The 15274-nt window shown below is 41.6% G+C and overlaps 1 protein-coding gene across 3 annotated transcripts in view; it reads right to left on the bottom strand.

Moving 5' to 3' along the window:
• Positions 1 to 679: 679 nt before the first annotated feature.
• Positions 680 to 15274, bottom strand: part of ranbp1 (RAN binding protein 1) — a 17324-nt gene continuing 2729 nt past the window's right edge. Inside the window, exons 2-6 of one of the 3 annotated variants that reach the window (XM_033043860.1) lie at positions 14168 to 14304; positions 9324 to 9481; positions 8191 to 8319; positions 3358 to 3421; positions 680 to 2085 (exon numbers count right to left, since the gene is read on the bottom strand). In XM_033043860.1, coding sequence (XP_032899751.1) covers positions 2037 to 2085; positions 3358 to 3421; positions 8191 to 8319; positions 9324 to 9481; positions 14168 to 14304 — 537 coding nt within the window. In that variant the 3' untranslated portion in view covers positions 680 to 2036. The remainder of the gene's footprint in view (positions 2086 to 3357; positions 3422 to 8190; positions 8320 to 9323; positions 9482 to 14167; positions 14305 to 15274) is intronic. The other 2 variants (XM_033043858.1, XM_033043859.1) reach the window with 2 other exon arrangements.

Here is a 15274-nt window from a genome sequence, read left to right as displayed (position 1 = left end):
AGTAACTTAGCAGGTCTGGCAGCATCCTTGGAGAACATGGATATGTGATGTTTTGGGTCAGGGCCATTATTCAGATCTGACACGAAACATCACCAATCTATATTTTTTAGGGATGCTGCCTGGCCCACTGAGTTCCTTCAGCGTTTTGTGCTTTTTGCTCGAAATTCCAGCATCTGCAGTATTCACCAGTCCTGCCAACAGTAACTATGAGCATGGAATCAAAGTCAGTCAATAATACAGAACCCTTCCTCCTAATGAAGCCAAGACTTAGTTCTGTATCAAATCCTACACCCGACAGTGATGGTGCATCGCACAATACTAAAATAACCAAATAAAGAGTTTTAAATGAAGAACATAGATAGGCGACGTTTCAGGTTTTGATGTCAGATCAGTCTGAAGAAGGGTCCCAACCCAAAACGTCACCTATCCATGTTCTCCAGAGATACTGCCTGACCTGCTGAGTTACTCCAGCACTGTGTGTCCTCGTGTAAACCAGCATCTGCAGTTCCTGGTTTCTACAAGAGTTTTTAATGTTCAGATAAACTGCTGAGACCTATCTTGCTGCACTTATGTACAATGGGAAACGTTCTTAATGCAAATGTAGCCCGATGGTGGAAGCAAACAGAAAAATAAAGCAAATCAATTCAAACACCCTACAAAGTACCTTCTTTGCACTGCATGCTGTTTGCAAAAACCTTTATTGCAAATTTCCTAACGAATGTAGCCATTCTCAACAGTTTCATTTATAAGTTTCCCCCATTACAAAACAGTAGATCAAGATGGTTTGTTCATTCCAACAGAAAAAAAAGATTATACACAAATGTGGTCCAGGGCAAGCAAATGCAAACGCGAACTTTATCAGAACAGGTTCTGGCTTTCATGCTGATCAATCTTTTCTGTAGGTAAAGCCTGTATAACTGATGTCGTGCAAGCCAATTGTATGGCGACCGCTACAGATAATGCCATGTGTCAACAGCAAAGCTGGAGCCAGCAGGAAAATCAAAGAAATCCACTGTGAAACCATCAGCACCACTCCCTCTTTACATGCATTAGTCGTGCATTATAGTAGTACCATCAGACAATATTTGGTGTCAGTTCACGATCTGATAGCAATGTATTGGGACTAGTATCGGTTTACTAGGGGGTGCCACTGGGGCAATAACTGTTCCAGCCGGAGGGCATTGGCACTACACCAATCTCCTGCTGCACGACAGTTCCCTCACGGTGACAATAACCAAACCTGGTTAAATTACACCAGAAATCTCTACCTGTTTCTCCCTTTTGCAGTCTAACAGTTATCAAGATAAATCTTTAACCAAACCTGCAATGAACTTGCCACTAATCTTTCTATTATGTAATCTGTCAGTTACCAATTTAGACGGGGGGGGGGGGGGGGGGGGAAAAAAAAAAAGAGTAAAAATTTAAAAAAATCTTAAATGTAATCTTCCAGCATTTGTGTCATATTTGGCCCAGAACCATTGAAGGGCAAAAGTTATAATAAAAAAAAACCTAAGAGTTTTTCTTTTTCCATGTACAACTTAACTGAATTTTATTTGGTTATAAACCATCTGCTACCCAATGTGGGAATTCTGACATTAAGTCTCATTCACAAAACAGTTTAAAAAAAAAAAGTCAGTCATACACTGTAAAGCAATGTTATATTTACCAATTTTGAGAAATTAAAGTAATAGATTTAAATTATCTCTCAGAAGACTGTAAATAGATAAGGCAGTAGTTAACACTCCTAGAATTTTCACCAAGGAATACACTAGCACATTTATGGTGGCTAATGACTGAGGAATGACATTCTGTGAAGGTACTGTATCTTCATAACCAATTTGGGATCGCAGGGCAAGAGCCTGGAAGAGCTCATCCGTGCCCACACCCAGTTCATTACAGTCTGCTGTAAAAAAAGGAAAGGGAAACGGGGACCAGGATTACTTAATTCTCGGCAGTTTTTTCACTGGTCACTTCTTTCTTCTCACATTCTTCCTCTTTGGTGGATCCTTTCTTATCCTCCTTTACAGACAATTCCTCTAGCTTTTCAGCAACCTTATCTGGATTTTCCTCATCATCATCATCATCTAAGAGGAAACAGATATTGAAAACGGGCGTCAATGGTCATTCTTATAATAATTAAGATTCCTCTACGTAACTAGACAAGGCAAACAAAACAGACAAGGTCAATCATCTCAGCTTTACACTTTTTGGCCACATTTGTTCATCTAATGGTACCTACTTTTCAAAAGTCAGTCCTGGCTGCAAAGCATTTTTGAATATTCTGACCATTTTAGTAGAGACATTAAAATTTCTCTAGCAACATACATATAAGAGAAGTTGACCAGATTCATTCACAAGCTGTTTCACCATACAATATCCTGATCTCGAAATATTCCCACCTTCCAGGTCCCTTTATTGCCCAACATTCTTGATGTCGATCATGAATATAGTGAACAACCACTGTTCCACGAGGTAAAGCAGCAGATTTTCTACCACAAGCTTAAAAAAGATCATTAAAAGGGACATGGGCTTCGCAGATTGAGCCAGCAATTAATTGCCCAAATTGTTTCAAGATCATTTTCCTTCACCTTTAAATTTACAAGAGTAACATGGGGATGGGGAGGAAAGGAAGAAAAAAAATCACCCCCCACCAAAACAAACTGCATCAAATAAAAAGATTACAAAACTGCATCAAATAAAAAGTCAAAATTGTGAAGTAGCCAATAAAATGCTTCTCATGTCCTGTTGTCTTTGAATTGTTGTATTTGAATATCTTTATAACAGCAAATCCCAGCAAATTGAATATCTGTGTATGCAGTTCTGTCAATTCAGTAACAGTCTTCAATCAACGTTTTTTATAAATGACTTCATCTTTCAGATTAAAATGTTTCTATTAACACAATTTCCTGAATGATTAAAACAATGAGTAATAACTGTTAGTAGATTCCTGACCAGTCATGGATTGTGGCGGTTTCAATCAGATGAAATGCTAATGACTGACAACCTTAATGTTTCTCTTGCCACTGATGCCACCTGATCTGCTGGGTATTTCGAGGATTTTCTGTTTTTATTTTAGTCTTATTTTCTGTATTTTTATTTTGCATCTCAGATCATTCCAAGGTGGTAAAATTCACAACACAACACACACACACACACACAGTGGTAAAGCACCTTGCAGTCTTGGCCCAACTCTGCATTCACACACAATAAATCACAACTTCCCAGCAAATCTACTACAATCATTCGTTTTTTTATGGGACAGTTCAATTTAAATGCAAACTTTTCAATGTTGTCAGTGATTATTCCAACTGCATATTCACTATTTGTATGTTTATGTTGTGTCAGAATTTAAAAGTTATTTTACCGTTTAGTTTCATCTTCCCTTTGCATTCTTCAAACTTCGCCTTAAACTTCTGTGCATCTAACAAGTGAAAAACAGTGTCGTTATTTATAAACACCAGAAACGTTTTAAATGCTTTCAGTAAGTGATCAATTTAATATTCAGCATACATCACAAATATAAAGACTAATCTAAGTGCAGCATTTCACTATTCTGAGTAAACTTTCTGGAAACACGAGTTACTCCAGTGTGTTTATAAAAAAGATTTCTATTGGACCACTACCATTTCATTCAGACAGTATCCAAATTTAATTCCATGGATTTTGTCAAGTGGTTGGAAAGGTTGTGATGGCATAACCATCTTAAAGTAATTCATCTTTCTCCTGTCACAATGCACTCGTGATCGAAGACCAAGTCTGTTTTATAGGCTGGAGGTTCAGGAATAGGTGAAACAAGGCAAGTCAAAGCAATATACTCTTTTAAATAATCATTACGAATCTGAAAGGAAATCTCCAGATCTATGAGAAATTACCCAGAAGAATTGGCTATTTTATATCACACTCTGATGCCAATAGTGGATGAATTGTCTTTTGAGCTGTCAGTTTGTACCAGTGAAACTGATCACAGTATTTACATATATTCAGGAAGTGGGTGTGATCCAGATTCTGGAAGCCCTGGGTTTTTGGATACAGCCCCCCCCCCCAAACTTTATTACAGGCACACTGATACAACTGCTATGATCAGATAGATGCGAAAAGATTTGGGTGCCCAATGGATTTGCCACCCATCGTGTAAATTTGGAGTTGATTAGACTTGAGAGTTTAAGTTTTCTTATGTTTTTACGAATTGCCACCCGCTCGGTGAAATCTTACATTAAGTTAATCTTTATATTTTTGTAACATGTAGGTAAACACAGGTTTCTGCCCAACATTTAGCAGATCACATACTAAAATAAGCAACTTTAAAATTACCATGAATGCAAATTATGCCCTTTTTGACACTCCTTAAAATGGTAGAGCTTGCCTATGTGATATCCACACTTTATATTCACCCAACGTTTATTACCAGTCAATTATAGATGATGGCATTGGAATTACATTGGTCAAACCAGGCCAGAACAGGTTCCCTACCACAAGGGAATTAGTGAACAAGTTGTGCCTTTATGACAATCCAACCCATTGTTTTTGTTTTTCAATGTAAACCGAAAAATTTCCAGATCTATTAACATCAATATTACAACCAACCACTGCAACCTGAACCTACTGGGCTTGAACGCTCCTCCAAAACGTTTAAGAGGCAACTATACATAATTTATTTTTAATTGTAATGCCTTTCATATGAAGCTTCATTGAAAAATGACATGCCTTTAATCAGCAAACCAGTTGTGACTTTATGACAATCCAATGCATTGTTTTTGTTTTTCAATGCAAGCTCAAAAGTGTAAATGGCAACACTGCATCATCTCAATCGACTCATCCACCACATCCGTGGAAAAGTACGGTTTTCATATTGTCCTCAACAATTGCCTCAGTAGAAGTAAGTCATTTTCGATCCTGATGTTCTAACCAAGAATGGTATACTAAAATAGCCTAAACTCAAGGGCATTTGGGAGGTCTGTACATAGGAACATGGATATGCAGGGAATAGATGGACAGGAATCACATGTCAGCAGAGGAGATTAGCGGGCAGCGTGTTCAGCAGGGACAATGTGGATCGAAGGGCCTGTTCCTGCTCCGCAATGTTCTACATTCAAGAAAGGACTTGGCACCGAGATTTATAAAAATATGACAAACTAAATACAAAAATCATCAAATATTGTGTCACCTACAGGTGAAGCATAACACTTCAGGAATATATTTGTTTAGATGCAACGTTACATAACGACACCTATAAAGTGCCAAACACTTTTCCCCCTTCCCATTCCCACACTGACCTTTCTGTCCTCGGCCTCCTCCATTGTCAGAGTGAGGCTAAACACAAATTGGGGGAACAGCATTCGCTGGGGCAGCTTACAACCCAGAGGTATGATGATTGATTTCTCCAACTTCAAGTAACCCCTGAATTCACTCTCTCTCCATACCTCCCCCACCCCAGTCACACCAACTTCAAATTAGTCTTGAGTCTCATTGTCACTACTCGTTCCCACCTAGCAAATGGCTAACAACATTTCCTTTTTTTGCATGTTTTTGAATGTTCAAAATCCAGGGGCGACATTTAGGTGTCTGATCATGTAGTGCGCCGTCACACGCTGTCCTGCGGGTGACGCCCAGTTAGGGTTAGGGTTAGGAACTACAGATGGGCTGTAAAATATTCTTCCTTCATTGCATGGATTTTAAACATTAATATATTTAAATTAATACAATAAAATCAATTGTGCAAATGAAAAGATGTCTGAATCGTTCAATTCTATTTTGTATTGGTCCACTTCTAGATCCAAATCACCATCTCTAACTTTTCACAGGGATGGATTCAGTGAGTGTAGACTGAACTCCCCTCTACCCCCCACCCGCCCCCATCCCTCCTTATCCACTCCCCCCCCCTACCCTTCTCCTCTCCCCCCCTTCTTCCCTCTTCCCCCCCCCCCCCTCCTCACATCCCCTTCTCCCTCTCTTCTCCCATTTTCCTACCCCCCCATTCCCCCCTCCCACTTTCCCCGACACCCCCCATTTGAGGACCCAGCCTGTGACAGCTAGATCCCACTAATAGTACTGCACAAAGTCTACTCCACATCATCTGTTTTAGTAGCATTGACTATGGGATAAATGCAGACTTTGGGAACACCACCCCCCCCCCCCCCCTTTTAGGTGACCATTGGCACCCGGGCAACCGTTAATTTCGAGCCCTGTGCTGTCTGACCCGCTGATATACTCCAGCTTTGTGTCGATTTTCGGTTTAAACCGGCATCTGTGGTTCATTCCTACACCTAAGCGGATAGTTGTGTTCCAGGCACTATTGTTTTTTTTTTTTAATGTTGATTCTCCTTACCCTCACACCCTCCCTCAACAATTTGTCTATTTTGAAGGATCTGGGCAACACTAACCTGCATTATTTGTCACATCTCAAACTGCTTTTGAATTGAGCTGCTCTGCATGGAATTTCAGGTGGTCAGACACCAATCCTACATACCATCACGCGTCTGGGGCCCCATAAAGCCAAATCAGGTGAGGGGCCAGAGGCAGAGCATTGTGGCATCATTATCTATGACTGGACATTACAATTCTCACTATTAACTGAACTTAAATTCCACTGCTCACTGACATGTCGGATTTGTCAAGTCAAACGAGAGTTTTCCAGAAGATAAGATATTGGAATTATTACTATTATTTGTTTAAATTATAAATGTTGGAAATATTACTACAAAAATTGCTATTGCACTTTATCTGTTTATTTATTGTGTTCACTACTACTGAATTTTTATCTCCCGTTCTGTATTATGTTCACATATTCTGTTGCGCTGCAGCAAGTAAGAATGTCATTGTCCTGTCTGGGACACATGACAATAAAACTCTCGACTCTTGAGTAACTCAGCGGGTCAGGCAGCATCTCTGGAGAAAAGGAACAGTTGACGATTCAGGTCGAGACCCTGCTTCAGACTGAGAGTCAGGGGAAAGGGAAACTAGAGGTAGGAAAAGGTACAGAACAAATAGCCGGCACTACTACTGGTTACCAAGCTCTCAGATCTGGGTCTCTGCGCATCCCTCTGCAATTGGATCCTTGACGTCCTCATCCACAGACCAGTCTGTCCGTATTGGTGGAAATGTGTCATCCTCGATAACAATCAGCACGGAGCACCTCAAGGCTGCGTGCTCAGCCCCCTGCTTTACTCACTCTATACTTGTGACTGCGAAGCCGGACATAGTGCGAACTCCACCATCAAGTTTACCGACGACACCACTGTTGTGGGACGAAACACTGATGGTGACGAGTCAGAATATAGAAGTGAGATCGACCGATTGACCAAATAATGCCAGCACAATAACCTGGCTCTCAACACCAGCAAAACCAAGGAAATTATTGTGGACTTTGGAAGGGTCCACAATCCCGTTTATATCAACAGGACAATGGTGGAAAGGGTCAAGAACTTCAAATTCCCGGGTATGCCTATTTCTGAAGATCTTTCCTGGTCCCAGCACACTGATGCAATTATAAAGAAAGCACATCAGCGCCTCTACTTCCTGAGAAGATTACGGAGAGTCGGTATGTCAAAGAGGACTCTCTCGAACTTCTACAGGTGCACAGTAGAGCATGCTGACTGGTTGCATCGGCAACTTGAGCGTCCAGGAGCAGAAAAGAATGCAGAAAGTTCTGACCACTGCCCAGTCCATCATCGGCTCTGACCTCCCCACCATCGAAGGGATCTATCGCAGTCGCTGCCTCAAAAAGGCTGCCAACATCATCAAGGACCCACACCATCCCTGCCACACACTCATCTATCTGCTGCCATCAGGTAGAAGGTACAGGAGCCTGAAATCTGGTACATCCAGGTTCAGGAACAGCTTCTGTTCCACAGCCATCAGGCTGTTAAACACACCATCAAACAAACTCTGAACTATAACAGCCTATTGCACTTTATCTGTTTATTTATTTGTGTATATACATGGTCTATGTTATATAGACACACTGAACTGTTCTGTATTTATGCTTACAATATTCTGTTGTGCTGCAGCAAGCAAGAATTTCATTGTCCTATCTGGGACACATGGCAATAAACTCTCTCGACTTGACTATTCACTGCAAAATATCATGGAACACTATGGCATGTTAATCTTTGTAGTATATAATTTCAGTTTTGTTATCTTCAAGATCAAAAATGTATATATAGAGACATTTATTTTCAGTCTAATACTTACTTTCTTTGTTCAGGAATCGGATAGCCAGCAGCTCAGGTTTGGGTTCTTCATCTGCAAAATCAGCAGGTGCATTCCACACCCATGCCCGGTCACTTCCCACATTAGGCCTCAGTTCCATGGAAGGTGTAACTAGAAATTAAATTAATGCCCATGAATCAACATTTTTTTTTTTTTTAATTGCTTATTGTAAAAAAAGTTTCATTTTGGTAGTTGACTGAATTAGCTGCACATTTCTATATATTTTTTGTAAAATGGAAAGAATAAAAACAGGATTCACTTTGGTCCAAAAGACAGTTCCTCAATTGTAGACAGCCAATATTTTCAAAAGGCCAGAAAAATATCAAACTAATTTTGAAATAATGCTTTCTTAATTCTCTGGCCATTGCTTCAGTCCACCAGAGATAGTGCCTTTTATTGGCCCAATTCTGTGCACATTGTTTGTATATGAACCCGAAAAAAACTCTGTACCACGTGTTGAACAGCAAGGCCAGTATAACCCAATTACATTTGGTCTTTATTTGACAGCCATAGATGCTTTTAAGTGCTGCCAGCAACAGAAATCTTGGCTAAACAAGGACCCTGATCAAGGCCATTTCCTCTGCATTAAATTTCATTTGCCATTGTCTACCCATTCTCCCAGCTGTAATCGATTCTTATCCTCTTTGTAGTTCACTGCATACATTTTTATATCATCACAAATTCATTAACTGCACATTGAACCATGGTTAAAGTCATTAATGTGGGGGGGAAAAAAAGTGGAGGAGGGGAGACCAGGTAGAGTGCTTGCTACTATTTCTGATTCCCAGAGTACAGATTTCACCATCAATGTCATTTCTATTTTTTCAGACTTCCTTCTAGTTCTGAACAGCATATTTTCATACCGATTACCATGGCATTTCAACAGGCAATTCTTCCTTTCGCGAATAAAAGGAAGCAGCACCTCAGATTCACAATATATACTATTCAAAACAGCACAATTCCAGTCACAGGGAGATTTCGTGAACATTCAGAGATTTTACCACCATGCAATAGGAGCAACTTAAAAAAGAAATATTAATTCCCAAGAAAAGTCTAGCATAGTTTACAACTGCCAACAGCAAAGCTACATTTGGAATTTGAGCGAAGTGACCTACGATAATGGTTTGCACAGATTTTGAGAGTTTTATCTCTCCTCATCAGAAGGCGAATTGTTCCCCTTTCCTTGTGTTTCAACAACTTCACATCTCCAGTTCCTCGTTCTTTCCATTCAGGAGGGTCATTCTCAGAGGCATATCTAAAGAGCTTTGCACGCCTGTCGAAACAAAAACAAAGTTTGGCCGTTTAAATCCTACCGCCAGACTTTTCTAAACACTTGGACATCATTTACTTTTTCGAGGAAAAGGCAGATCATTAAATTATCTCTCCAGATGGATTGGGAAAAGAGCAAACGTTGTTCAGTGAACGGTTTGGTGAGCTCCTTACAAGGCTAGAAGATTCCCACAACCCAAAGTGTACGCTTGGTCAGTGTTAATACGCTGGGAAAAGGAGAGCACGTGAGCTTTGGTCAGTTTAATGCAATTCATTTGAATGTTTGGAATACAAGGTGCTCCAATCTATTGGTTACACAGAATTCTCATTTTAATGTAAAAATGTTAAACTAAGGTAAAACCGGGCCTATCATTTCCCACAGAGAATCCTTTAAATTTTAATAAGTCTAAATAATCCTCAAAATCATGAATTTTATATGGGGTACCCATGACTCAAATAGAAGTAGAGTTGTTTCATAGTCAAATTGCTGTGGATTTAAGACATTTCAGAGAAATCTGTGCTCAAATTACAGAATTTTCCACGGTGTCATTGCCCTGTCAAAGGTTCAAAGAGCATTTTATTGTCATGTGTACCAATTAAGGTACAGTGAAACTAGATTTACCATACAGTCATACTAAAAAAAGCAACAAGACACACTACTACATAAAAGTCAACATAAACATCCACCACAGCAGATTCCCCACATTCTTCACTGTGATGGAAGGCAATAAAGTCTAATCTTCTTTCCTCTTTATTCTCCTGCGGTTGGGGCAGTCGAACCATCTGCAGTTGGGGCGATCGAAGCCCCCACGTCAGGGCGGTCGGGGCCCTAAACTCTCATTACACTATTTGACAAAGAGAAGGGTGGACCCTGGTATCATGGTCAATATTACTCCAGACACTAACACCACAAGTGGGGGAATGTTGGGCAACAAATGTAAGATAAACACAAGGTACACAAAATTGCTGGAGAAACTCAGCGGGTGCAGCAGCATCTATGGAGTGAAGGAAATAGGCGACGTTTCGGGCCGAAACCCTTCTTCAGACTGATGGGGGGTGGGGGGGGGAGAAGGAAGGAAAAGGGGAGGAGGAGCCCGAGGGCGGGCGGATGGGAGGGTGGGAGGAGACAGCTAGAGGGTTGAGGAAGGGGAGGAGACAGCAAGGACTAGCAAAATTGGGAGAATTCAATGTTAATGCCATCCGGACGCAAGGTCCCCAGACGGAATATGAGGTGCTGTTCCTCCAATTTCCGCTGTTGCTCACTCTGGCAATGGAGGAGACCCAGGACAGAGAGGTCGGATTGGGAATGGGAGGGGGAGTTGAAGTGCTGAGCCACCGGGAGGTCAGGTTGGTTATTGCGGACTGAGCGGAGGTGTTCGGCGAAACGATCGCCCAACCTACGCTTAGTCTCGCCGATGTAAATCAGCTGACATCTAGAGCAGCGGATGCAGTAGATGAGGTTGGAGGAGATACAGGTGAACCTTTGTCGCACCTGGAACGACTGCTTGGGTCCTTGAATGGAGTCGAGGGGGGCGGTGAAGGGACAGGTGTTGCATTTCTTGCGGTTGCAACGGAAAGTGCCCGGGGAGGGGGTGGTGCGGGAGGGAAGGGAAGAATTGACGAGGGAGTTGCGGAGGGAGCGGTCTTTGCGGAAGGCAGACATGGGGGAGATGGGAAGATGTGGCGAGTGGTGGGGTCACGTTGGAGGTGGCGGAAATGGCAGAGGATTATGTGTTGTATTTGCCGGCTGGTGGGGTGAAAGGTGAGGACCAGAGGGACTCTGCCCTTGTTGCGACTGCGGGGATGGGGAGAGAGCAGTGTTACGGGGTATGGATGAGACCCTGGTGTGAGCCTCATCTATGGTGGCGGAGGGGAATCCCCGTTCCCTGAAGAACGAGGACATTTCCGATGCCCTGGTATGGAATGTCTCATCCTGGGAACAGATGCGGCGTAGGCGGAGGAATTGGGAGTAGGCGGAGGAATTGGGAGTAGGGGATGGAGTCTTTACGGGGGCAGGGTGGGAAGACGTGTAGTCCAGATAACCATGTGAGTCAGTGGGTTTGTAATGTATGTCGGTCAGGAGTCTGTCCCCTGCGATGGAGATGGTGAGGTCAAGGAATGGTAGGGAAGTGTCGGAAATCGTCCAGGTGTATTGGAGTGCCGGATGGAAGTTGGTGGTGAAGTGGATGAAGTCAGTCAGTTGTGTGTAGGTGCAGGAGGTGGCCCCAAAGCAGTCGTCAATGAAACGGAGGTAGAGGTCGGGGATGGGGCCCTGGTACGTCTCGAACAAGGATTGTTCAACGTACCCGACAAAGAGGCAGGCGTAGCTGGGGCCCATGCGTGTGCCCATAGCTACGCCTTGTGTTTGGAGGAAATGGGAGGAGTCAAATGTAAAGTTGTTGAGGGTGAGGACCACTAAGCGGAGGAGAGTGTCAGTGGCTGGGTATAGGTTGCTCCTCTGGTCGAGGAAGAACCGGAGGGCTCCGAGGCCATCCTGGTGGGGGATGGAGGTGTAGAGTGACCGGACATCCATGGTGAAGATGAGGGGGTGAGGGCCCAGAGAGTGGAATGCGTGGAGGCGGCGGAGAGTGTCTGAGGTGTCTAGAACATAGGTGGGGAGGGATTTGACCAAGGGGGATAGGATGGAGTCAAGGTATGTGGAGATGAGTTCGGTGGGGCACGAACACGCAGAGACAATGGGTCTGCCGGGAGAGCCGGGTTTGTGGATTTTTGGCTTCTTGTGCCACTGCAGCCTTGCACCTGTAAACTATGTCACCTCCCTTCACTCCTGTTGTTAATGCTTGCTTTCAAGTTGCCCATTTCTTCTTTGAAATACATTATAACATTCCTGAATTACTGCTAAGATAGACACAACATTGGTTGTAAAGTACTTTGGAATATCCTGAAGCACTAAGAGCTACTAAATAAATGAGAATCCAGCTATTTTAACTATAGCAGCCCCAAAACTAATGGCTGCCTGGAATAAAGATTAGACCTGAACCAAAGCAGTAATTCAGGAATGTTATAATGTATTTCAAAGAGGAAATGGGAAACTTGAAAGCAAGCATTAACAACAGGAGTGAAGGGAGGTGACATAGTTTACAGGTGCAAGGCTGCAGTGGCACAAGAAGCCAAGTGGAAGCTGTCCTCACACATCACAATTGGTAACTGCATATCATGTTCAGTCCCCATTTATTCTTGATAGCCATCTACATCAGGAAAATGCAGTTAATATCTTGCCAGTACTAAAGTACTCATTTAAAAATCACAGCAATCTGTTAAGAGTACAAACAATTGATCAAAGCTTTTATCAAGGCTGCAAAAGATTTTAAGAATGTTGAAATTGAACAAAATCTTTTTGAAAAATAGTAACAAATTTAGTCTGAAGAAGGGTTTTGGCCTGAAACATAGCCTATTTCCTTCGCTCCATAGATGCTGCTGCACCCGCTGAGTTTCTCCAGCACTTTTGTCTACCAACAAATTTACAGAAGCAGCTCAGGAATTTTGACAGTCAAGGGCTTCTTCATGGCCATTATTTCAGCACTTTCAGTAATCTGCAAGGGACTGTGTTTACACGACAATAGTATTTTATTGACCAGAATAAAAACTTGAGCACTCAATAGCTGCAGACTAAGGGAATTTACTTCTTTGATAAATCATTTCATTATTATGGGACTTTTGCTCTATACACATTGGCTTCTCAAGTTTCAAAACAAAAGGATTAATGACTATATTTCAAAAGTAGTCACAATGAACAGGTATAGAGCAGCCCCAACTTCATCGATACAGTATCGCTGGGACATCGGTGGCGCAGCGGTAGAGTTGCTTAAAGTGAATCCAGTGCCGGAGACCCAGGTTCGATCCTGACCATGGGTGCTGTCTGTACGGAGTTTGTACGTTCTCCCCATGACCTGCGTGGGTTTTCTCTGAGATCTTCGGGTTTCTCCCATACTCCAAAGACGTACAGGTTTGTAGGTTAATTGGCTTGGTAAATGTAAAAATTGTCCCTAGCGTGTGTATGGTAGTGTTATTGTGCAGGGATCGCTGGTCGGCGCCAACCTGGTGGGCCTGTTTCCGCGCTGTACCTCTAAATTGCATGTCTGTTTAGATAAAGATCTGATGTTCCAGAGACTTGGAAGTTGGAAGATGGAAGTGAGAACATGGTAACGCCAAGTGTGTTTTTCCAGGAGAGGATCTATTGTATTCATGTACGGTATGATTTGATGGATAACTTGCAGAACAAGCGTTTCAATGTATCTCTGTGAATGCGGCAATAAAGACACCATCAAACAAGTTAAAGTAATTTATGGTGCTACACCGTGTAATCAAAGCCTACATAAATAGAAGTTACTTATTTCCCACTATTATTTTTAAATAGATCAGAATTAGAGATTCAAAATGAAAAGCATGGCAGAGGAAAACAGGAAGCCAATGCTGGAGATCTCAAGATGACACAAAAAGAAGGGGAGAGAATAAGAAGAAAGTGAATCTACTTTCTTGGATAAACTCCAAACTGAAAGTCCAAGATGCTAATCAAACAGAAATTGGAATTACAAAACCATCTGCAGCAGAGCATTAGACACCAACATATGAAATTAATATCAGTTTATCAAACACCTACCCAAACAAATCATATTGAGCTAGTTTCCGGCACAATAAGCAGACTTGCTATACGTCATATATTACTTACATCCTGAAAAGCTCTTCTTCATCTTCTTCCAATGTTTTTACCTCTTGCTCAGGAAGTGAGACTATTGGCTCAAAGTGAGGATCGTGGTTGGTATCTTCATTCACACTCTCTGTAGTGGTATCATGGTCTCCTGCTTCCTGGAGTAGACAAACCAGATAAGTGAAACAGATATCCTTTTAAAACTAAATTAAAAAAATACTGAAAACATTATTTAAGGTAGATAAAAATGCTGGAGAAACTCAGCGGGTGAGGAAGCATCTATGGTGTGAAGGAAAAGGTGATGCTTTGGGTCGAGACCCTTTTTCAGACCCGAAACGTCACCTTTTCCTTCGCTCCATAGATGCTGCCTCACCCGCTGAGTTTCTCCAGCATTTTTTATCTACCTTCGATTTTTCCAGCATCTGCAGTTCCTTCTTAAACGAAAACATTATTTGTGTTTCTTTACATGGAAGCTGCCAAACAGTTGAGTATTTCCAGCAGTTTGTATTTATTTCAGAATTACAAGCATTTTTAGTATCATTCCATTATATTAATCCTACCTTATATAATAGCTATTGTAATTATTTATTTATTAAAGAAACATTTAATTCTACATGTTATTTATGGAGCAGCTACTTACAGCGATCTGGAGAATAACATACTAAAGTTGAACTTCCAACTTAGCTACATGTCAATATTTTGGAAATTTTGTAATTCTGATGTTGCTCTAATCTGCAAGTGTAATGTATGGACAAGAACGTAACAATTTCCAGTCAGTTTACTGCATAAAGTATTTCCCTAAACAATTTCTCCCACTTTTGTTGTCATCATTATACAGTTAGTTTTTTATCTTCATCTCCTACTAGCTGCATTTCATGAAACCTTTCCTCTCCTTAAACTGCAATGGTTAGCATCATATTTCTCAAGATTTGGGTGCAAAATCCAGTCGGTGTAATGATCTATTTGTAGTTGCTTACACCAGTCTTTTCATTATTTGTGCATGTGAACAATTTAGGTAGTTTGCAAAGTTGCGATTATTAGAGTTATTGCTCGAAAGCCAGGTTGCATATCATTAAACCAAGAAGAAAACATCACACTAACTAGCTCCAAAGCATTAGCATTATGATC

Source organism: Amblyraja radiata, chromosome 25, assembly GCF_010909765.2.
Source record: "Amblyraja radiata isolate CabotCenter1 chromosome 25, sAmbRad1.1.pri, whole genome shotgun sequence".
NCBI lineage: Eukaryota > Metazoa > Chordata > Chondrichthyes > Rajiformes > Rajidae > Amblyraja > Amblyraja radiata.
Note: the sequence above shows the minus strand (reverse complement) of the source record. Positions and strands in the feature narration are given on the sequence as shown.